The sequence below is a fragment of the Vombatus ursinus genome, unplaced genomic scaffold (assembly GCF_900497805.2).
Source record: "Vombatus ursinus unplaced genomic scaffold, bare-nosed wombat genome assembly UNPS02012122.1, whole genome shotgun sequence".
Lineage (NCBI taxonomy): Eukaryota > Metazoa > Chordata > Mammalia > Diprotodontia > Vombatidae > Vombatus > Vombatus ursinus.
Window position 1 is genome coordinate 1,417,118 of NW_020951900.1, and position 24,653 is coordinate 1,441,770.

At 42.9% G+C, this 24,653-nt stretch overlaps 1 protein-coding gene across 4 annotated transcripts; it reads right to left on the reverse strand.

Annotated features, from left to right (window-relative positions):
• Positions 1-501: 501 nt before the first annotated feature.
• On the reverse strand, positions 502-24,569 carry LOC114039576 (voltage-gated hydrogen channel 1-like). 4 transcript variants are annotated; one of them, XM_027857377.1, is made up of 7 exons: positions 23,642-23,729; positions 20,470-20,520; positions 19,939-20,146; positions 17,147-17,251; positions 10,314-10,545; positions 1,104-1,216; positions 502-989 (listed from the first exon to the last, which is right to left on the reverse strand). In XM_027857377.1, exons 3-7 carry the CDS (start codon positions 20,083-20,085, stop codon positions 933-935), a joined length of 654 nt encoding a protein of 217 aa, XP_027713178.1. In that variant the 5' UTR covers positions 20,086-20,146; positions 20,470-20,520; positions 23,642-23,729; the 3' UTR covers positions 502-932. The 4 variants fall into 4 exon arrangements, with proteins under 4 accessions (XP_027713178.1, XP_027713179.1, XP_027713177.1 ...); XM_027857378.1 differs by lacking the exons at positions 20,470-20,520; positions 23,642-23,729 and adding an exon at positions 24,492-24,569; XM_027857376.1 differs by lacking the exon at positions 20,470-20,520 and having other exon boundaries at positions 23,642-23,737.
• Between the last annotated feature and the right edge of the window lie 84 nt (positions 24,570-24,653).

Consider the following 24,653-nt stretch of genomic DNA (forward strand, 5'->3'; position numbering starts at 1 on the left):
ATTACTTTAGAAGCAATAGCTGTTCAATTCAGGCTGTCCTTTTTCCTTCCATATGCAAACAAGTGCAAAAATAGTACAATATCATACAAAAATGTTAGAAGTATAATAAAAAGGCTAAAGAAAGCTCCTTGCTCGAATATCCCATTAATTGCAGTCTATTCTTCGATCTAATTGCTATGTGCCATCCCAAGCCCAGCCCAGGAACACTCCTGGGATGCTACAGAATGGAGGTGGATTATTAGAGTTCATCACTATTGTGGCAAGAGAATCTAGGGGGAGGGCTCAGGCATACATTAATTGCGTGGTAGTTTCCAAAAATGTCAGACAGAGGCATAAATAAATACAATGAGATTCAGACTGCATTTTGCAGCTGGTTGCTACAGAGGGTTCTTGAGCAACATCCATGGAAAGACGCAAACTTCAGGAGGTCAATGGCAAGTAACAGGACACATAGTCTTTCTGATTAGCTCATGAATAAAATGACCTTCCTGTAGTCACCTGGACTGTAAGATAATTTTTTTTTATTACTTTTGTCTTTCAGAATGTCCACAACTAGGGAATCCAGTGCTGAAATATATGTGAAACTATTTGGAAAGCATACATTTGGCAAAATTAAATTTTATACAAACCCATTCAGCTCTAGCATTCATTTTCAAACAAGTTTAGAGTTTGGAATATAAGAAAAGGGAGTTTATGAAGCATTTGTTACCAAGGCAACTCTCTTCACATCAAGATAAAAAGACAGCTCTTAGGAGGAACTATGTAACATCTGGACATAATCAGACCTGAGAACAAGTAAAATGAAGGCTTCAGATCATTTCCAGAGATAACCCTGGAGACACCCAGGGTGTTTCGCAGACATGTACACAAGGCCAGTCCATCCAACAAGATGTTTCCTCTCCATGTGGTTAGGCAAATGTTGCGTGGTTCAGCTACTGGAGAAGTCCATGATCTCTCAGTAGTTTGTTAAGTCTTTCAATTTCTTGTTCCTGTTTCAAAGACAGAGATCGACTTTACATTGTGAACATCTCTGAGGCTCATAAGTCTAGTTACTGTTGAGACCATTAGTCATCTATCTTACTTGAGGCTCTCATTTGTCTTACCTTCTTAGTGCAACTAAATTCAAGATCCTGGATTTTCATGGCCAGTTCATAATTAATCATTTTCAGCCTTGAAAGTTGTCGTTCAGAACGTGTCTTGACTGAAATAATTATGCCTAAAAATAATTCAGAGGGCTAGATTGTGACTTTGGGCATTAACATAATGAGTCCATTATACTTGATTTCTGATTTGCAAAGTACTTTCCATACATCATCTTGTCAGCCCTGTGAGATAGGGCATTTAAAAAATGAACCACCAATTCTGAGAATTTAAGACACGTGCCCTTTGTGAGCCAGGGCCCAACTCATGGAGCTGAGACATAAACTCAGGGGATGTGATACTCCTGCAACCTCAACACAATTCCACCATCCACACATGCTCACAGATGTGTACTGTAGGCTAACACACAATGTATTTGTATGGGAGTTTCATTTTCTCCGGTCATTAATCATTAATTAAAGGCATGGAAACTCAGAGAGTCTGGTTTGAGCTTTTGAGCTGACCAGAGGAAACTTCTGCAAGAATATGTTTAGTGTCCAGTTTGAATTCATCCCCTGTTTCTTGTAGAGTATGAGAGGTTGTGAAATTATATCATTGATGGATCAGGCAAGCAAGGCCTAAAAGCACATGAACACAGTAGCCCAATGTTTCATCAACCCAAGAATATAAACCACTGGGGGAAAGGACTCCCTATTCCCAACAACTGCTAGGAAATCTGGAGAGCTGGTTGGCAGAAAATAAATTTAATTAAATGGCTTACATTGTGTGCCTCAGTAAACTCCAAGTGAGTAAGGGACAAACATAAAAACAGAGATCGTAACAAAAGTAGAGAACAGAACAGGGTAGGTAGATCTCACAATTCTGGTTATTGGGAAATTTCACGACCTAACCGGGTAGTAGAGCAGGTCACCAAAGACAAGGTAGACAATTTTGACTGCATACAATTTTAGAAGCTGTTATACAAATGATATCAGTGCAATTTTGGGTAAGAAAAGATGCCAGTCAGTGGGGAAGATCTTTGCATTGAACATCTCTAATGAAAGGCTATATCCAAGATGTATACAGAATCAATGCAAACATATGACTCAACATATTTCACAGGAGATGGTGGTCAAAGTATATGACCAAGAAGTTTTCAAAAGACTATAAGTGAGCTAACAACGACCATGTGGAAAAAATGTGCCAAACCATTAATGAAAGAAATGTCAGTTGAAACAACTGAGGTGTCATCTCATGCATCAAACTGACAAAGAGGAGATAAAAGACTGAGATGGCTGTTGGAAGAGCTGTGGGAAGACAGGCACAAACAACATATTATTAGTGGCACTGAATTGGCCCCATTCTTCTGGAAAACAACTTAGAAGAATGCAAAGTTAGAAATTTCATGCTTGACCCAACTCCAGGACAGATATTTTAAGGAGGTCAGAAAGAAAGGTCACCCAACAACAACAAAAGCAGCTAGGTGGTGTAGTGGGAAATGTGCAGGACTTGGAGTCAGAAGAGACCTGAGGTCAAATCCTGCCTCATCCACTTCCTAGCTGAGTGACCTTGGGGCTAGCTACCAAATCTCAGCCTAAAAAAACAACAACAACAAAAACACTACATTCTTTGTTTCAAGTTGCAAAAAGGCAATGGGGGAAGCCATATACCTGTGCTGCCTGAGTATACTACAGGTTGGTGTTTAATTTCAGCTGGGGCCTCAGTACTGCATTGACCAATTCTACTTTTCACAATTGACCCCTGTTATATTCCCCATAGCAGCTGTTCCTCAAGCCCCTGATGCTGACTCTTTCCCTCAGCAGACCTTGTCTCATGCTTCACTGAAATACCTGAGGGCTGCCATGAGCTGCTTTTCTTCCCTGATTCCACGGTTTATGTCACCTCAACATCATTCCCTCATCCCTTCCTTTGCTCCAGTGTCAGAGGAGGTGATCCTTGCCATACCAGCGCCTCTACTTGTGCCCCTGACTACATCCCCTCCTGTCACCAGGAACTTGCTCCTTCTATCATTTCCTCTTCTTTTTTTTTCTTTTTTTTGGGGGGGGGGGTAGGCAATGGGGTTAAGTGACTTGCCCAGCGTCACATAGCTAGTTAAGCGTTATGTGTCTGAGGCTGGATTTGAACTCAGGTCCTCCTGAATCCAGGGTCGGTGCTCTATCTACTGGGCCATCTAGCTGCCCCTCGTCTCCTTAATTTTCAATCTAAGCAAGCTCCTTCCTGGCTGTCTGTAAACATGCCCACATCTCCCTGTCACAAAAAATCCTCACATGACCCCACCGTCCCCTGAAACTGTCATCCTATATGTCTCCTTCATTTCATGGCCAAACTCCTAGAAAAATCTTTCTATATGGAAGACTTCTATTTTTTCACCTCCATTTCACACTCTTGTAGTTTGACTTCTGTCCTCACCATTCACCTAAAAGTTTTCTATGCAAAGTAATCAGTTATCAGTTATATGCTAAACTTAACAATCTTTTCTTGGTCTTTATCCTTCTTAACTTCTCAAAGTCAAATATCAAGAATTTAAAACGCTTTTAAATTAAATTTCTTTTTTTTCCCAATGAACAAAAATCTGTTTTCTGCCCTTCCCACTTCCCCCTGCCCATTGGGGAAAAAAGAAAAAGAAAAGAAAAGCCCTCAACAAATAAGCATAGTCAGCTAAAAACAAATTTCTACACTGGCCAAAGTACAAAAAATATGTCTCAATCTGCACCCTGAATCCATCACCTCTGTGTAAGAGGATGGGCAGCAGACTTCAACCTGGGTCCTCTGGAATTGTGCACATTATGCAATGACCAACTATATGTGATTAACCAAATATAGCTAGTCTTGCATTGAACGGAATTCTTAAGTCTTTCAAAGTTTTGTCTTTATAATATTCTTGTAATAGAAACAGTTCTCCTAGTTCTTCTCACTTCATAGTTTCATACAAGTCTTCCCAAATTTCTCTAAAACCATGCCCTCCCATCATTTCTTACAGCACAATATATTCCATTATATTAATGTACCTTAATTCATTCAGCCATTTCCCAATTTCTGGGCATCCCTGGTCCCCCCCCCACTTAGTTTCCTGTTCTTTACCTCCACAGGAAAAAAAGTGTTATAAATAATTTTGTACACATAAAACATTTTCATCTTTGATCTTCTTAGGGGTTTGCACTATGTCCATGGTGTGTACAATTAAATATTTGCGTGGGAGGACTACTGTATCAAATTGCTTTCTAGAATGGCTGGATCAGTTCACAATTCCACTAATGATACATTAATGTACCTTTTCCCTTATCTCCACCAGCTTTTGTCATTCTCCTTTTTTGGTGAAATCTGCCAATCTGGTAGATGTAAGGTGGAACCTCAGCAATGCTTTAATTTTTCATTTCTAACTTTTAGTGATTTGGAGCATTTTTTTCCTCAGATGTAAACTGATAGCTTGGATTTATTCCTTAGAAAATGCCTATTTATGTCCTTTGACCATTTACTATTTGGCTGAGGGCCAAAGATTTTCTGACATTCTTGGCCACTCCTTCCTCCTGGAAAATCTTTTTCCACTTGGTTTTTGTGACAGATCTGTCATTTTCATCCTACTTCTCTGGCTAATTCTCAGTTTCCTTTGCAGGATCACCAACTATGTCTAACCCATGTCACATGGGTATATTTAGGGGCTCAACCTTGGACTCTGTCCTCTTTTTCACAGTATTTCTTTTGGTAATCTCATTAGCTCCCATGGATGCAGCTGTTATCTCTATGAAGATGACTCCCAAATCTACATATTCAGCTCTCCTCTCAGCCCCATTTTCTCATCATCTGATAGATGTCCATCTTACAGTAGAGAGAGTGTTGGGTTTGGAATGAAGATTTGAGTTCAAAACTTGCCCCACACACTTACTAGCTATGTAATCCTACTATTTAAGCACAATACCTAGCACCATGCTTAATAATTGTACATTGACATGACTTGGTGACAAGACAAACAAGTCATTGCACCTCTGTCAGCCTGTATGAAACAAGGAACTTGGACCACTATAGTGGCCTCTAAAGTCACTTCCAGCTCTTAATCTATGATATTACAGTCTTTACTTGGATATCTCGTAGGCATCGCAATGTCAAAATGGCCAAAAGAGAACTCATTATCTTTTCCCCTAAGCCCACCCTTCCTCCTCGAGTCTGTCTGTGTCAGAGGCACCAGAAACACTTTTGCCCATCCCCCACATCCCATCAGTTTCCATGTTGATGCTATTTCTTCTGCATCTCTTCTATCTATGCATCTATCCCTGCACAAATAACGATGCTCATCCAGGCCTTCATCACCTCTTGTCTGGACTACAGCAATAGCTTCCTAGTTGGCCTCTCTCTATCCATTCTCTCCTGTCTGCAACCCAACCCACCAGCTGCCAAACTGATCTTCTCAAAATGCAGGACCGACCATACCACTCCTCTTTCAAGAGCCTGCTTTACCTCTCAGAGGTTTCCAGTTGCCTCCAAGACTAGACACAAACTCCTCTGGTGTTTAAAGTCCTTTGCACTTTGGCTCTTCCTCTCCCAGAGACTCTTGGACTCCAGCCAAACAGGACTACATACTTTTCCCAGGCCATGGCCTTCTGTCTCCCACTTCCTTCACTCACAGAAGTTGTCACTCATGCCTAGAATGCTCTCTCTCCTCATCATTGCCTCAGGAAACTCACAACTCCCTTCAAGTCTCAGTGGAAGTGCCACCTCCTCGAAGACGTCCTTCCTGATTCCCCCACTTGTTAGTGTACCCCCAAATCATTTCATATTTACTTTTTATATCTTCTATAATATCTATGAACAGGGTTGTCCACCCAGCCACAGAGTACACACAACAAATGTTTGTTGATCGACTACTACATATACCAAAACACTTATAGAAGTGCTTTTTGAACTTGCAACAACCTAAAAACAAAGTGGGTATGCCATAAATTGGGGGATAAATGGCTGGGCAAAGTGTGATTTCTGAATGTAACAGAATATTATGAAAAAAGGATGAATATAAGAAATTCAGAGAAACTCAGGAAGATGTATGGAAGGACACGGAGTGAAGACAGCAGAAGAGACACATAGCAACTATTATGACATAAATGGAAACAACTCTAAAAAGGCATCTAAATTCAGATTAAATGCAGTGACCAGTCTTGGTTTCAAAGGACAGATAACTAGGTGTAAAACTGTTCATACTTGAAATAAAAATAAAGTGATAAAGCCTCATTACAAGGTTCTCAACTAAAAGCAAACACATTAGCAGTCATTTACATATTAAGAACTCTGTAGTGGAAAACATAGCTTATTTCAAGTTGAAAATGGAAAGGATGATAAAAATAGAATCCAAAGAGCTTTAAGCTGAAAAGGAAGAGGGAGGGAGAAAACAATTACAATTCCACCCAGCTAGCTACCTCGTAAAGCAGCTGAAATGGCAGGAAGAGGAGTCATAGAAAAGACCAGAAATGAATAGGAAATGAAAATTCAAGAAAGGCCCATCTAGACACAGATGTACAGTTTGGGTAACAAACAAGGGGAACTACAGGTGAACTGAAAGAGGCACATTTGCCCTCCTAGGCCATGGAGTATCACTGACCCAATGACAAGAATAGGGTTCTGAAAGGGTGTACTTTATTTAAAAAGAACAAGATATGCCTTATTCAAAGGACATTATCTTATTCAAAAGGTAAAGGAAACAGGGTTCAGATTGCCACCCTATATTAAGAATATACACATTCATGAGGAAATCTAGGAATCTGAGGGGAAAAGCATGGCAAAAAGCTTTCAGGTGAAAGTCAATGGACAAAGCAACAATTAATTTTGTCTTCAGCCTATACTATAGACCACCTGGGCAGAAAGAGGAAATAGAGGAGTAGTTTGGGAAACATCACAAGCCTGGCAAGGAGGCATGGCATAGTAATGATGGGAGACTTTAATATCCAGACATCTGCTGGGCTGTTCCCTCTGTCCAAAGAATAGTAATTAATTTCTTTTTTTTGCATTAGTGATCATTTCATTTTTTAAAAGGCAAGAGAACCAGTGAGGAGAATTTCTGTTTTGGATGATTTTCACCAACAAAACAAGTAGTTAATAGTTAATAAACATTTATTAAGTGCCTACTGTATGCCAGGCATTGCGCTAAGTGCTGCAGATTCAAATACTAAAAAGAAAGACAGTGCCTTCCCTTAAGGAGCTTACAATCCAACACACAAAAGAAAGCTGAAAGTGTGGGTGGGAGGGGAGGTATCTGGCAGAGGGGCAAGATGGAGAAGTCAAAGGAGTCCAAAATAAGTGCAGCTGGAGAAGACAAGGAACTGACTGTTAGGGCAGAGATGATGAGGACCTTTGGAGGAAACACCCACTCCATGTTAGAGTTTGTGAAAGAGAAGAGAGGAGAGTCAGGAATGGTCTGACATGCACCCTAGATTTGGGGAGAGCAGGTTCCAAAGGGTTTAGAGAATAAGTAGGATCCCACCATTCTATAGGGAAGTCAGCCCGAGAGGAATAGGAAGCCATGAAGAATGAAATTCTAAAGAACTAAAAGAAAGCATCTCAATGAGGAGGAGAAAAAGTTGTTTGAATAGATTGATGGAATCATAGGGAGCTCACCAAATAATTTAGATTTTTAAAAGACATGGAAGATGGAAGGAAGGGCAAGGGAATAGGATGAATATAAGTAAGGGTGTTGCATTGGTCCTATAAGAATTGTCAGGAGTGCTAACATTCAGAATGAACTGATGATAGCAATGAAAGCAAAAAGCAAAACAGCATGGTTTTTTTTAAACTTTTTTGGGGAGAAGAGAATGAAAAATGGGATAGGACTGTTGCTTGAGGATGGATGGAACGGTGATAAGTGAGAACAGAAAGAAGGTGGTGCTTTACTTTTCTTCTGTTTTCTCTGCCAAGGAGTATAACCTTTGCACAGGTAAGGAGAAAGGGGAAAAATGGTAAACAAGACACTGACAGTAAAGGTAATTTGTTGCTGTTGTTGAGTCATTTCAGTTGTTTCTGACTCTCTGTTGAGCCCATTTGGGGTTTTCTTGGCAATGATACTAGAGTAGTTTGCCATTTCTTTATCCTGGTCATTTTACAGATGAGGAAAGTTAGGCAAATAGGATTAAGTGATTGGCCCAGGGTCACACAGCTAGTAAGCGTCGGAGGAAAACTTGAGTTCAATTGTGGCCTCAGACAGTTGCTGGCAATGTCACCCTGGGCGAGTGACTTAATTTCTCCCTGCCTCAGTTTCCTCATCTGTGAAATGGGAATAATAACAGCACTGAACTCACCTGGTTGTTGTGAGGATCAAATGACATAATATATGTAAAGGGCTTTGCAAATCTTAAGGTACAATATAAATGTGATTATTGTTGGTAGTGGTGTTGCTATACTAAAAGATCCAGAGGATAGTCTTCAGTATTTTGAAAAGATTAAATTCAAGTCAACAAGCATTAAGTATCTGCTATGTGCTAAATGTTGAAGACAGAAAAACAAAACCAAAAAATATTCCCTGCTCTCAAGGAACATATATTCCAGTTGAGGGGTGGAGGGTTCGATGTAGAGAAGATACAACATTTAAACAGATAAATAAACATGTTATAGTTTGAGGTCTATTTCTCTATATTTAGGTATCTTTCTTGTATCTATTTTATATGCAATTACATGTGTACATGTTATCTCTCCCAACAGAATGTAAGCTCCTTGAAGGCAGCCATTATTCCCCTTATAGCTTTGTATCCTCAGCACTTAGCATTGTTCCTTTCACATATGGTGCTTAGTAAGTATTGATTGATTGACTGATTGAGAAACGATTAACAATGAGGGCCAGTAGGGAAGGCTCTCTTGGGGAGGTGGCATTTGACTTGACCTTGAAGGAAGCTTTGAATTCCAAGAGAGGGAGGCCAGGAAGGAATATAGGACTGTCTTTGTAAAGGCACAGAAAGGTTGCATGAAATCTATAGGTCAGGGAAAAGCAAGTGGGCCAGTCCAGTGGAATAACATCAATAAGTATCACTCAGGATAAAAAGGCAAGAGAGGATTACAATCTGTACCAGGAGAGTGAGTGTTACATCAGTGAGGTCATGTGAATACCAAAGTACAAAGGCATTAGCCTTAGAATGAATCATTAGAATTCCTATCTTCTAAGTACAAGGGGAAGAACATATACAATACCAACATGGAACCACAGGAGAAGCCATGGTAGGACAACCGATCTTTCTACCTCATTTGAGTACTCAATTCTTTAGGAGCAGAAAAGACCATAATGGAAAAAATGTGGCAATTGTGAGTACATACCTTATCCCCACTCTCACCCTACCCAATACAATGTAATTTCATTGAGTGCTAAGAAAGACTAATACAGGGAGTTCTGAGAAATACTAGAAGATTTTAACAAACTGATGCATAGTGAAATGAACTGAACAACAGATAACAGTAATTAAAAGAGTATAATATAAAGAATGAAAAAGGAATTAAAGTTTGATTAATTGTAATTACCAATCTTGGTCCTGGAAAATAGATAATGAAATATATCTTCTCAGCATTGAGATGGGGAAATCTAGGGGCAGAACACTGCATACATTGTCAGAACTATATTGGTTATTTTTTATATAAGTGTTATAAGGGGGTAGTGGTTTCATTTCTGGCTTGTATATAGGTGAGGGTATTTCGCCATAAAAATAATGACAATGATGATAAAAATAATAATAGCTAGCATTTATATCCTGCTTTAAGGCCTTCAAAGCTTTTTTTTATAAATATACCTTTTTATCCTCACAACAACCCAGGCAGATAAATGCTATTATTATCCTCATTTGACAAATGATTAAGCTGAGGCAAGCAAAAGTTAAGTGACTTGCCCAAGGTCACACAGTTAATAAATGTTTGAGGTAGGATCTGAACTCAGGTTTTTCTAACTCCATATCTAACACTCCATTCACTGTGCTACCTAGCTGAAATTATTGTGTCGTAAGAATAAAAGGTATCAATAAATTGAATTTTTTTAAAAGAAAGATAAGTTTCTTGAAGACAGACATCTTTGTTGTTTGATCTTTGCGTTACGACAACCAAGAAAGGTGTAGGTACTTGGTAAATGTTTGTTAGATTGAAACCCAAAAATGCACAGTGCCCTGTAGACTTGGCACCCCCTTACCACCTCTGCCCAGTTTTCAAAGCAGCCTGTTCAGCCCACAATTCACGGAGGACATGCCACTACTGGAACTTACTGTTCATAATCCTGGCCACTCGCCAAAGTCGGAGAAGGATCAATAAGCCAAAGGCATCAAATTCATGCCCACAGAACAGAACGGCAATATCCAGGGCAAAAGAGACAATTACAACAACAACATCCAGGATCTCACACTTGTGGGAGAAGAATTCCTTGTGGAAGACGTATAATTTTACTACAATTTCTATCATGAAGAAGGTCAGGATGGCAATGCTCAGACAATGGAACACCTAGAAGAAAAGCCAGGAGCCAATAGTTAAATTATACCTACCTGAGGATCTCATCATCATCAATCACCATCATCAACATCATCATCATCACCATCATCATCATCACCATCAACATCATCAATCATCATCATCATCATCATCATCATCACTGGTCTCCCTCTGACTTCCTTCAAGTCCCAAGTAGAATCCTATCTTCTACAGGAAGCCTCTCCTAGTTTGAGTTCGAGTTCTGGCTTAGTTCTAGTGCCTTCCTTCTCTTAATTATTTTCTATTTATCCTGTATAATTTTTTGTGCACATTTGTTTGCTCATCATCTCCCCCATTAAACTGTAAGCTCCCTGATGGCAGGCACTGTCTTTTGCCTCTCTTTTTTTTAAGCCCTAGAGCTTAACACAGTGCTGAGCACACAGTACCACTTACTAAATGTTTATTGATTGAATAACTACCGTACAAGGCTGTGAAAATCAAACAAGATGACATATGAAGTGCTTGGTCAACCTTAAAGTGTCAAATAAATGCTATTATTATTAAAAAAAACAATTTAGCAGATGTACTTTGAGTTGCTGTGGTTGAAGAATTCATCATCTTGTGGTCAATCTGGTGATAAGCCTCTCTGAAATTAGCTAGACTGAGACACTTATTGTGAGGGAATGGTCAACCAAGTTTCTATACATAAATGTAAAAGGATGTTATTACTGTGCCTAAAGAAATGATGAGTAGGAAGAATTCAGAAATAGATGGGAAAACTTAGATGAACTAATGTGGAGTGAAGTGAGCAGAACCAGGTAAACAACATACACAAGGACTACAGCAACGTGGTCAGTCAACAAGCATTTACTAAACACCTATGATGTGCCAGCCACTGTGCTAAGCATGGGAGATGTAAAGAAAGGACAAAACAAATGGAAAAATAAATTAAAAAAGAAACTTAAATTGAGCACGTTAATTATATTGGCCAAACTTAGTCCCCAGAGAAGAGTGTAAAAAATTGACTTCCCTCGCTTCTTCACAGAGGTGGGAGATTATGAGTATGGTACATATACTATTATGTTTGATGGGCTGCATATAATATTATATATGACTGATGTGTTGGTTGGTTTTGTTGAACTCCAGTTTTTTTTTCATTTTTTCTCTTATTTTTCTTAAAAATAATGTTAGCTAAGTAGGAAAGCAAGGAGTGATATATTTGGAAATATAGGTGATATAAAAAAAGATATCAATAAAAAATTTTTAAAAAGAAATTAGATAGACTGGTCTCAGAAGAGAGACATACAGTTGCTTTCAAAAGCCCTGGATTAGCTTTCCACCGCTTTGAAACATCAGAGAAGGGACACAAGGGAAGATTCTAATCTTGCTCTAAAACATGGTCTAGCCCTTAACTAGTGATGGATTTTCTATTAATGCTACTTAACCACAAGGACTCCACTCAATAACCTGCATGACCACTGGGAAACTTCTATGTCTGCATCCTTCTGCTGATAAAATGAACTCTTACGCTTTGTGCATCTGTGCATCTCCAGAGAGACTCTCACTTTCAGGTATAAGGAATACCCAATGTTATTTTAGGACTTCCTCTAAGCACGAGTCCCACCTTCTTTTGACATTCATCACCTCCCTTAAGACTTGGGGTAAAAGGTGCTTCCTCCAGGAAACCCCCTCCACCATCTCCATCTTTCTTGACCCTCTTTCATTCGGCACCTTCTTAGCTACCTAGATGATCAAGTTAGAAGTTCTCAGTTTCACCCTGCATGGTTCATCATTTTTGTGTTCTTGCTTATGTTGGTTGGGTTGCCCACAGTAAATTAATTTTTCCTTTCTATTCAAGACAATGTGGAACTGTATTATTATTGTTATTATTCTTAGTTATAATAGTAATAATGGTAGCATTAATAGTAGTAGTACTAAGAGTAGTAGTGATGGTAGTAGTAATGGTAGTGCTATTAACAGTAATAGTAATAGTAGTGGTGTTGGTTGTGTTGATACTAGCAGCAGTAGCAATAGTAGTAGTAGCAACAGTAATAGTGGTAGTGGTAGTAATAGTAGCAGTAGTGATAGCACTAGTAAAACAATAGTTGTAATTGTAGTAGTAACAGTAGCAATAGTAACAACAGCAATAGTAGCAATAGTAACAGAAGTAGCAATAGTAACTAACGGTAGTAGTGGTGGTGGTAGTGGTGAAACCCAGAGAACCTGGGGTTAAATTCAGTCTCTGATGCTTGTTAGTTGTGTGACCTTGAGCAAATCATTTACCCCACCCTGGACATCCATCTCATCATCTGTAAAATGAGTGGGTGAGGGGAGAGGGTTGGACTAGATGAGTTGTACTTCTGCACATGTTGTTTCCCCCATTAGACTGGGAGCTTCTTGAGGGCAGGGACCATGTTTGCCTCTCTTTGTATCCCCAGTGTTCAGCACCACCCCAGGCACACAGCAGGCACTTAATAGAAATACTTGATGTATTTCATGAGGTCTCTTCTGGCTCTAGTCCTATGATCTGTTTTACCTTGCTGCTTTTTTTTAAGCTGCTTGAGGTCAGGGGCTGTTTCATTTCTGTCTTTCTATCCCTAGCACCCTGCATATAGAAGAAAAGGAGAGGGTGATTTCACTGATTTCACTGCTACAGGGGAAACTCCCTCTACTAATGTAGGCTGGAACCTTTTCTGCAACTCATAGACTTAGGGAATATCCCAAAGCACTGAGAGGTTAAGGGACTGGGCCAGGGTCACACGGCCAGTACATGTTGGAAGGGGTTCTCGAACCTAGTCTCCTAGGTTTGAGGCTGGTTCTGTATATACCACATTCATCAGATACATAGTAGATGTTTTAAAATTGTTTGTTGAATTGAGAAAGAGCAGGCTGACATGCCAAGCCATGATGATGGCAACCCTCACAACTCTAATGGGAATCATGAGATAAGAAACTAGAACTTTAGAAACAAGAATCGTGTTGAACAATGACCACTTATATTGATAATAACTAGCATTTATACAGCACTTTAAGGCTTGCAGAGCACTTTACAGTATCTCGTTTTATCCTGTGATTTCACTCTAGGATGTAGATGCTGTTGTTTCCCTCATTTTACAGATGAGGAAACTGAGGCAGGCAGTTCCTAGTACTAGATACATTTTCACTATACCCTCCCCTCAGCCAACTTCCTGTTTGTGGTGGGGAAATCAGAATGCTCCTCATTCCTCTAATCCTCCCCTGAACACCTTCACTGGGCAACTTCCTGTTTTGAGATTCATACTAGCCAAATCTGTCACTCAATAGAAAATCCTGGTGGCTGCTAGCTACAGACATCCCCTCCCCACCCCCCAGTCCAAGGCATTCTCTTTCCTCAATAAGTGCCTAGCTCAAACTTTTTCTCTTTCCCGTCTCTTACCCTCCCACAAGGGGACTTAAACATACAAACTGATAATCCATCCAACACCTATCTTCCTCATTCCTGAATTTATTCAGTTTCCATGACTTTCTCCTCCACTCTACTTCAGCTGCTCCCAGAGATGCTCACCCCCTTGATCCTGCCATCATGCCCAAATATTCCACCTCCATGTTCCTGAACTCTGAAATTCCTTAATCTGATCATAATCTCTTATCATTCCATCTTTCCCTCTGCCTTACCCTGTTTTTTAACCTCATTGTGACCTCCATTATCTCCATCCCTCAGCTATTTCCCAGGCCATCACCCCTAAATTGACTGGCTATCGTATCTCAGTCCCTTGGAGAATCAGCTCAACTCTACACTATCTTCCTCCATAATTTCTTTTGCCCCTCCGTCCAAGGTTGATTATCATGCCTTAACAAGCTTGGACCCTGGAAGACTCCCACCACTCACCCCCTTCAATCCTACTCATGTACTACTGAACCAAGTGGAAAGAAATCACAAAACATCACTGATTGGACCCACTACAAACTGATGTTATCTCATCTCAACTGGGCCTTCATTGAAGCAAAACAAATTTTTCATTACTCTCCAATCGATTCACTATCCCCCCCTTCACTGAGGCTCTTCCAAACATTCTTATCTCTCCTCAATCCTCCCTGTATACTCTACCCCTCTGCTCTTAGCCCAGGACCTTGCCTCATTTTTCACCAAAAAACCTGATGAAATTGTTAATGGAGAGCTCCATCTTCTCCCCTCCTCCTTATCTCAGATTTCTCAGTTTTTTCCTCTTTTATCCCCTCCTCCTCCCTGGTCTCAGATCAAGGAGTGGCCCTTCTTCTTGCCAGGGTCAACGCTTCTACAACTGATTTCAATACCATTCCCTCCTATCTCCTCCACCAGACTTGAAACGTTACCATCCCTGTTCTCTCTCTTAGCATCAGTCTCTCTCTGTCTGCTATCTGCTTCCCTACTGCTTACAAATACGCCCATGTCTCTCCCCCACCCTCAAAAAACCTTCATTCTCACCTCCTTTTCTCAGCTGAATTTCTTGAGAAAGTCATCTCTAATCTGTGCCTCCACTCCCTCTCCTCTTTCTAAACCTTCTGTACTCTGGCTTCTGACCTCACCATTCGACTGAAACAGCTCTCCCCAAAATCACCACTGCTCTCCTAACTGCCAAACTGAATGGCCTCTTCTCAATCCTGCTGTGCCCTGACCCCTCAGACAGGGTTTGCCATTCGGGGTCACCTCCTCCTCAACGCTCTTTTCTCTGGGTTTTCCTCTCCTGGCTCCTCTTGTCTGGCTCACAGCTCCTTCTCAGTCTCCCTGGCTGGCTCCTCACTCATGCCACACTTGTGCCTGGCCCCCAAGACTGTGTCCTAAGCTCCTTCTCCTTTCACTCGAGATTATTTCTCTTGGTGATCTCATCAGCTCCCAATTCTATGCACGAGATTCCCAGATCTATATACCCAGCCCTAGTCTCTCTCCTGAGCTACAGAATCATGCATCCCAAGCTCCCTCTTGGACATTTCAAACTGGTTGCCCCATAGACATCTCAAACTTACCATGCCTAAATCAAAACTCATTATCTTTGCCCTCCCAAACCCTTCCCTCTTCCTCATCAAGGGAACCACCTGCTTCCAGTCATTTAGCACAAAACCTCAATGTAATCCTAGACTCCTAACTCACATCACTGCGTATATCCAATCTCTCCATTGTCAAATCTTGTCATTTCTAGCTTTGCAACATCCCTCAAAGACACCCCCTTGTGGCCTCTGACACTGCCTCCACCTTGGGGGTGGCCCTCAACATCTCCCTCCTGGACTATTGCAGTAGCTGCTGGGGGTCTGCTGCCTCGGGTCTCTCCCCACTCCAGTCCATCCTCCTCAGCTGTGAAGATCATTTTTCTATAGTGCAGGTGTGACTATGGCACTACCCTGCTCTAGAAGCTCCTGGGTGCCCTCTTACCTCCAGGATCAATCGAAAATCCTGTGTCTGGCTTGTAAAGCCTCCATAAGCTGCCCCCTTCTTACCTTTCCAGTCTTCTTATACCTTCTTCCCCTCCATACACTCCTGGATCCAGCTACACTGGTCCCCTGGCTATTCCTCACACCCCACATTCCTCATCTCCAAGTCTTTGCATTGGCCATCCCTCAGGCCTGGATTGCTTGGTTCACTCCCCTCTCCCTTCTGGCTTCCCAGGCTTCCTTCCCACCTTCCCTCCCCTACTACCAGTGACTTCCCTCCTGAGACTCCCTTCCTCCTGTTCTATAGACATCTCAAATGTACATATTTGTTTGGAAGTCTTTCCCATTAGAATGGGAACTCTTAGACTCTTTTCTTTGTTTTGTTTTGGCTTTTTATGCCCAGCACTGGGCATAGCACCTATCACTTGGTAAGTGCTTAATACATGATTACTGACTGACTGACTGACCATTTTTGTCTCAATAAACTCAAATTAACATCCACACCCAAGGAAGTTTGAAGGGAAAGAGAAGGCATATGTAAAAGCAGAGAAGACCAGTTCTAACCATCTACCATGGTGATGGAGTCTGTGTGGGGGAGGGCATATGATTTCTAGTTGAGAGAGTTCACTGGAGCAGGAGATGAGAAGCCTGGACTCCAGTGAGACGATCTCTGAAAATGTGGGCAGCTTTCCCCCTGCTCCTGAGTCATCCTTCACAACAGGGCCTTAGGATTTATTCAGGGTGCTGTGACTTCACAGAGTTATTTTGGACACGTCTTTTTGGGAGGGCATAGGATGGGGGTGGGGAATGGTGATTTCATCAGTGGAGGACAAGTCCTGAGTCAGAAACTCCCTCTACCCAAGCCACTCATCTCATAGGCCTCAATAGCGGCCTCGGGGCATAGAGAGTTTAGGATTATAGATTTAGAACTGAAAGGACCTCACATACCATCTAGTCCAAAGGCCTCATTTTACAGATGAGCAAAATGATGCTCAGAGACCTTAGGTGACTTGTCCACAGTCACACAGCTAATTAGCATCATAGGTAGGATTTGAACTCAGGTCTTCCTGACTCCAAGGCTGGCCCTTTATACGAAAGCCTCCGATATGAATCCCTATTCAAGTACCAGAATGTGTTGGAAAGCCTTGGGGACATGCTCATTGGGGTGAGCTACTATGGGATAACCTGGGCCTCGAAGTGAGATAAAAGACAGAACAATGAAAAGACAAATAAGCCATCTATGGTCTACCTTGCCAGCATGGTTGTCTTTGTCTGGCTGGATGATTTTAAAGTCTAACATCAGCTCAACAAGCACTAGCATGGCGTCCATAACAACAAGAGAAACGATGAAAACCTATGGGAAGAAGAAGAGGAAAATCTTTTTAAACTCTTCACAGTGAAAATGTCAAGTTATACCTTCTTCCATATATGAGAATTTGGAGGTTGAAAGATTTGTTGTTGTTCAGTTCTTTCTGACTCTGTGACCCCATTTGTGATTTTCGTGGCAAAGATACTGGAGTCATTCTCCATTTCCTTCTCCACTCATGTTACAGAATAAGAAATGGAGGCAATCAGGGTTAAGTGACTTGCCCAGGGTCACACAGCCAGGAAATGTCTGAACCTGGATTTGAACTCAGGTCTTCCTGACTCCAGGCCTGGTGCTCTATCTGTTGTGCCTCCTAGTGGTACACAAAAATGATATGAACAGACTATTCTAAAAAATGGGGAAAACCCACTGATTCTTCCAATAAAGAAAGTTTAAACCCTTCCATAATGAGAAAATGTGAGTTAAAACAACTCAGAGGTACACTTACACCTATCACAGCTGCCAAACCAGTTAAATAAAGGATAAAGCTCAATGTTGGCGGGACTGTGGGAAAACAGGCACACAATTACACTGATGGGAAATGTGAATTGGTACAAACTTTCTTCAAAAGCACAAAAGTAATCCTTTAATGCACAATGAGAATTACCAAACTGATCCTGCTTCATGGCCCTGTGATCCCACTCCTGGAACTATATCCTAAAGGTGTCATTACAAGAGGCAAAAACAGACCTATCTGTTCTGCTATTTACAAGAAAATGGCCTAGAGGTTCAACCCTGGAGGGCACCTGGATTCTAAGCCCATCTTTGACAGTAAATATGGGCGAGTCACTAAACCTCCAGGAGTGTCTTTTTCCTGCTCTGTACAAAGGGCATTATTAAACCTGTAGAACCTATGTCATAGTGTTACTGTGGGGCTGCAAGCAGATAATGTGTGCAAAGCTCTTTGTAAACCCTTCATTTATGTGTGTGTATATAAACGGTTATATATTAAAATATACTGCATATTTTCTCCATTACATAAGAAATACATTAATACAAATGATAATATAGTATATTAATATTATATGCATTAAGAAAATGAAATGTTGCTATGCTGCAGAAGATGGTAAACATGAAGAATACAAAGGAAAATAGAAGACTAAGAGATACCATGGCATTCTGGATAGAGAATCCATCTCAGAATTAAGAAGACCTATGCTCAAATTCTGCCTCATCTATGTATTGGCTGCCATGGAATGCTAGGTAAGTCACTTGACTCTCTCAGTGCCCCAGGTAACTCTCCGAGTACACCTTGCCTTAGTGGAGAGAACTTTATCACCGGGGAGTTGCCTGTACCAGTAAAATCACAGGAACCTCTGTTCCCCCTACCCAAAAAAAATATGGAAAGATAAATGATACAGAATGAAGAAAGCAGAATCAGAACACACTGATTACAGCTTTGTTTTAAAAAGTCAATTGACAGTTAATCAACAAACATGTAAGTGCGTACTGGAGATAAAAAGGTGAAAAAGAATAATAGCAACTCAATGCAAAAGTGAAAAAAATTACACAGAAGAAAAGAGACCAGGAGGGAACAGAGACATCAACAAACCTTTTTGTCATTATTTTGTCAATGTGAATAAGTCTCCTTTTATAGGTGATTTTCAAACAATCTCAATTTTACAGCCGCAATTGGGACGGGCTGATCCCAGACTGGAAATGGATTTTTGGGCAGCTTTATTTCTCTCTAAGCCCCAGGATAGGGAAAACGTGTTAAGAGCTGAACAATGACAGTGACAGAAGAGAAACAAGGCTGCTTCCCACCCCCAGGTACAGTGGAAATGACATCTGCACAATCTGGGGAATTGGGTTCATTTCTATTTCTAGCACCATGCATGCCTAGGGGCCTATGACAGGGTCACAAAAAAAACTGTTCAAGAATCAATCCTGACAGTCGCTTCATGGTTCCTTAGCCTCACAGATCATTCGGTGTCCAACAGGAATGCTGAGAGCTGCAGGGACATGTTCCCTGTTTCACTTCTAGGCACAGGCAGGGATCAAACATAGAAAGGAAAAGGAAGGCTCAGAGAGGGCAAGAGATTGTCCAAGGTCACAGAGCAGGCTGAATGGGTCCAACTTGCCAACCCATATCTAAGATCCTTATTCATCATGGCCTCTTCAGTGTCTCTGCTTTCCTCACCTGTCAAATGAGGGGATTGACCCTGATGATTCCAGGGGCCTCCCAGCTCAGATATTTAGTGTCCTGACATTCATTCAGACTTTAACATTTTAGGTTCTAAAGTCTCTTCCAGCTCTGACCTTCCTTGTTCTGAGGCCCCTCTGATATTCCCTATTTTAAGATCCCTTCCAGCTTGGATAATCTGTTTTAAGGTCATTTCCAGTTCTGACATTCCAATTCTAGAAAGGAAAATGGGAAGTGGGCAGAACAGACAGCACATTTATTTTCTTTTTTAATAATAATCATCATGATTATGACAATAACAAAAGTACTTGGCTAAGATGATCTTTGCTCTGAACTTTTTAAAAATTCACAGCTATCATCTGATTTTCCAATTTCAATAGCCTTGCAAGATAAGGGAGGGCAGGCTTTATTACCTCCACTTTAAATACCATGAGGCTCAGACCAGACACCTGACTGCCCAGTACCCAAGACCTCCTGTCTCCTAGACCTTTTCCCCCTCAATCCCACTAGTCCGGCTTTCAGTCTTACCTACCTGAAACCTGTTGGAAATGAAGTGCCTTCTCAACACAGTCCTAAAGGTTGGGGGGACCTCTGGAGGGGTGACAACTTCCCCTGGAACGATGGTGGTGCTGCTCTGTGTTCCAGGGGCGACAGATGCTGTCGCCCGTGCTGTTGGCATCTGCAGCTACTTATCCTCCTCATTCTCATTGTCCCATTACGGTATTATGGTAGATTTAGACCTGGAAAGCACGATAGGAGTCAGCAAGTTTAATTTCATAATTTTTTCACATTTCATAAATAAGGAAATTGACACTCAGTGAGTCCAAAAGGTTAAGTCACACAGGGAATAAATCCTAAGTGACAAAGCCCTAACTCGATTAACTCAGGTGGTCTGGCCACAAACGCAGCTCCCCCTCCTTGCCTCCTGTATATCCCCATCCATTCTATTCAGTTTGACTACATTTGTACATTGACCACACTGACTAATACCTACTCATTCCCTTATCAAACTTTATTTAGACTTTTAGTTATTCATCACAGCTTTGAGTTTCGTAAAAATTACCTTCAAAGTCATTATTTTAAGGTAAGATGTCACAGAGTATGTTTGCTGGCCCTTTTGGAAGAGAAAATTGGTATTTTAGTGTTCTGATGCTGTGTGCTGAGGGATTTCTGTTGCATTTCTGTTATGAGTCATATAGTAGGGAGCAGACTCTAGTAAAAAAAAAAAAAAGAGAGTGAGAGGGAGCAAGGCAGGCACCAGACCAAAAAGGATTTCAAATTCATACTTCATAATTCTTTTAACTTGGCAGAATTATAGAAGTGAAATTTACCCTGTGGTGTGGGTGCATATGTTATGGGCAAGACAAGAGATTATGCATCGGGTCAAGACAATAAAAGGTAAGTAATTCTCCCACTGTGATGTCCTTAAAAAACTCAACTGGAGTATAAGAGAAGCCAGGGTTGGTTATAGATAGGCAGTAGGACAAAAGGGGCCAAAGTCCTGTTGGTACTGGTTAAGTTCTCTTGAGCCAAGAGTAAGTGTGGCCCATGCCAATTTTCCAGGAGCAAGGAGTGGTTCTTCTGTCTCACCACACCCACCTCTAAACCACAGTGCCTGGCTTTTCCCAAAAGAAATTCAGGGAGGACTCCCAGCAGAAGAATGTCAAACACCAAGTTCTCTGGCACACTGTAGTCACTGCATGACTAACAGGCCAAATCACTTCCAACAGAAGAAACAAAACAGTTATCTCTTTCTCACAAAAGAAAAGAAACACTTTCACTACCAACAGCTTTTTCTCCAGAGTCCAGAAGTCCTGGATGCCAACAGTGAATTAAGTCTTGGTTATCATACAAGCCACAAACACTTTCACCCTGAAGAACACCCCTTTTCTGGAAATGGATAGCTGAGGGGTCTGTGTGCAAAAAGAGCTTGTGCCCTGCAGCTCCAGTCCAACCCCAAAGGAGGAGGAACTGACACTCACTGCTCACCTCCACCTCTTCCACAGCCTCCAGCATCAGTTCAGTCTATCAAGGGCCTGGGATACAGACAGTATAACATGACCCCTCCCTAGGAAACTGGCTTTGGGGTGAGGTTTAGCATTAAAAATGATGGCTACTTCAGTTCAGTTCTTCAGGCAAACTGTCTGCCCCTTGAATTTCTGCCCTTTCCTCCTACCTTCCTGCCTCCTTGTCTTTGTCCACACTGTTCCCTATGCCCCCCCCAGCCTCACTTTTCCTCTTACTCGGGTGAATTCCTCTCCACAAATCAAAGCCCAATTCAAATGTCACCACTGCCCTAAAATCTCCTTCAGTCCCCCTGGTCTGTCATAATTGTTGATCTCACCTGGCACTGATTTACAACAGTGCCAGATTAGGCACTGTTAGGCAGCATGGTAGATGCATTAGAGCTTTGATCTGAGAATACAGTTTAGCACCCAACCCCAGGAAGTCTTTCCCTCCCAGATTTCCTTCCATCTATTCTGTACAGATCTTGTATGGACCTGTTTACCTGCATCCATACCACAATGCCTGGAACTTAAGAAGTGCTTACCAAACGCAGCTAGGTGATAAAGTGAATACAGCACTGGGCCTCGACTCTGGAATTTAAATCTAGCCTCGTTTATTGGCTGTGCTACCCTGGGTAAGTCACTCACCCTGCATATGACTCAGCTTCCTCAACAGTAAAAAAGGGATGATAATAATAGCACCTACCTCCCAGGACTGTTGTGAGGATCAAGGGAGATGTTTGTAAAGCCCCTGGGATGTGGCTGGTATCCTGCTAGGCACTTAACAGATGCCTGTTTCCTTCTTTCCCTGACTGAAGGAGACCCTCCCCCCTTCACCCTTTTTCTCTTTGCAGTGGGAAGAACTATGACCTCAAGAGCCAGAAGAGTCCTGGGTTTGAATCCCACATATCTAGAACTTCCTATTGTGAAGACTGGCAAATCACTTTAGCTCTCTGAGTTTCCTCCTCTATACAGTGGGGATGATTACACTGGCAGTCCCTAATTCATGGGGTCAATGGGAAGCTGAAATGAGATAATGTATGCAAAATGCTTTGCAAACTTTAAAAGGGAACATAAATGCCAGCTATTAGCATTAGCTGTATAACCACAGGCAAGTCAGTTGACTGCTCCCAGCCTCAGTTATATTAACAGATAACATCTATAGTATCTACCTTTCTGAGCTGTAGTGAGGGCTGAATTAGATGATGGACAGAACCACTGGGTATTAAAAATTACAATTTTAAACAGAAGGATCAGCCCCACGAAACTTTTGTGAAAACTCAGATTAGAAGTTTACTGGACAGCTTGTGCAAAGTACATTCATTCAGAAGACAGATGTTAACGTCTCCCCATTCCACATCCTTTTGCTCTTATGACTACAATTTGAAAAGGAAGAGGTCAGAAGCTGGACGGGGAAGGCAGAGAGTATGTACAAGTGCAATGGAAAAAGGGAACTCCTGACAGCCCTGGTGGAAATGTTACAGAATAGGAAACAAACTGACTTGGGATCAGATTTCTGACTCCTCACATGCCACCAAATCCTCTGAAGGACTTTCTCCACTAAAGGTCAGCAGTGACACCCTAACTAAATTGAACGATGGTTTTCACACTCTGTACCCTACCTTCCACAAATCAGCTGACAGCAGCTGCTCGAGCTCCAGGTTAAAGGAGAATTTTTTAAAAAGCGATAAAGGAAAAGTTACCAAAATCTCTCTCCCAACTGTCAACTTTTCTGCTGCATCTAAAACTCAAGGTGCTCCCACACCCAACTTCTCCCTCGGAGCCGAAGCCAGGGTGACATGTGAACCCAAGTTCAAAGTCACGGCGTCCTTCACTCTACGAGGAAGTGCTCTAGGTCTCTAAGGCGTGGGAAGGAGGAAAAGACAAGCAGACCCAAGGCAGACGACCCCCGGAGCCCCCCCCCCACCGGCGCGCACTGCCCCGCACCTGCCCCAGCCGCCCCCCCCCCCCCCGCCCCCCCCGCTCCCCCCGCCTCCCAAGTTACAGGTGCAAGCGGAGCAGGCCCGAGGCACCTGTGGCCCCGACGGCCCGGCCCAGGCCTCTCGCCAGCCCGAGTCGGGGGCCCGTTCGGGGGAGGGGGCCGCGTCCCCACATGACCTTGCTGGGGATGGGGCGGCCCTTCGGGGCCCGGCACGCACGTGCCCGGGGCAGGCCTGGCGCGGAGGATGGAGATGGCGCGGGCCGATTGCGGCGGGGGCCCCGACTCACCCAGCACGTCGGCGGAGCGGTGGCGGGCCACGAAGCAGGCGTCGTCCCCCTAGCAGACGCCCTTCTTGAGCAGGCCCTTGCGGAAGTCCTTGCCGAAGCCGCAGCCGGCCGTCACCAGCCCGTAGTCAACGCCGCCGCCGCCGGCTCCCCCGCCGCCGCCCGCCCGGGGGTCGGTCTGCGAGAGGCCGCCCAGCACGGCCCGGGCCACCAGGCGGCCGTATGAAAAGACCCACGGCCACAGCCATCTTACACTCTACTAAGGGAGTTTCGGGACCAGCCGGCAACTTGGCCTATCTCTCGGCCCCGCCCCCTCCCAGCCAACCGCCAACGGCCGCGGCCCAGGCCTCGCCCCTACTCCCGCTATCGGTTAGGGATAGGCACCGCCCCCGCCCGCCCTTTCTCCCCGGATCCTCTCAAGTTAGCTCCGCCTCTTTTCTCCTTTCCTTTCACCCTCAGCTCCTTTCCCTCCCTCCCTCCAGGTTTGTACTATGGACTCTAAGCCCTGCTTCCTCAGTCAGTCAGTTCCCTCCCTTCCTATTTCTTATAAATAATAACCCTCGCCTCCTCTTCTTTCCCTTCTTCCCTCCCTCCTCCAGTAAGCCTTGCCCCTTCTATGCTTTCCCCATCTTCTTTCACCCTCTCCACCCCTGGAGTAGGAAGTCCCGCCCCCAGTATTTTCTCTCCCTTCTCTTGGTGGAGGACTAAGCCCCGCCCCCGATGTACCTCCTTGGCCAAATGCATAGGCCCCGCCCTGTCCCAGCTTCCACCAATTGCAATACGCTCCTCCCAGCGCCTGCCAAGGCCGCGCAACGCTTCTGCCCCGCCCCCACTCCTCTTTTATGGTTTTTACCTCTCCTGTCTTTCCCTTGTTCTGGCCGTTCGTCTGTCAGCCCTCACTCGAAGAGAGACGCTGCCCCCTCCCCGCTTCACCCTCTGTCTGTCCTCCCTCCCTGTCCCCCTTTACGCCTCCCCCCGCCCCCTTTCTCCTCTCCCCTCCCCTTTTCCTCTACGT

Excerpts from the sequence above, each read along its gene's own strand:
- LOC114039576 (XM_027857378.1), bottom strand. The coding sequence starts at position 20,085 with ATGCCAACAGCACGGGCGACAGCATCTGTCGCCCCTGGAACACAGAGC. Across the intron at positions 10,546-17,146 it reads AAGACAACCATGCTGGCAAG|GTGTTCCATTGTCTGAGCAT; the intron begins GTAGACCATAGA and ends CTTTTCTTCTAG. Across the intron at positions 990-1,103 it reads AATTTAGTTGCACTAAGAAG|GAACAAGAAATTGAAAGACT; the intron begins GTAAGACAAATG and ends TCTTTGAAACAG.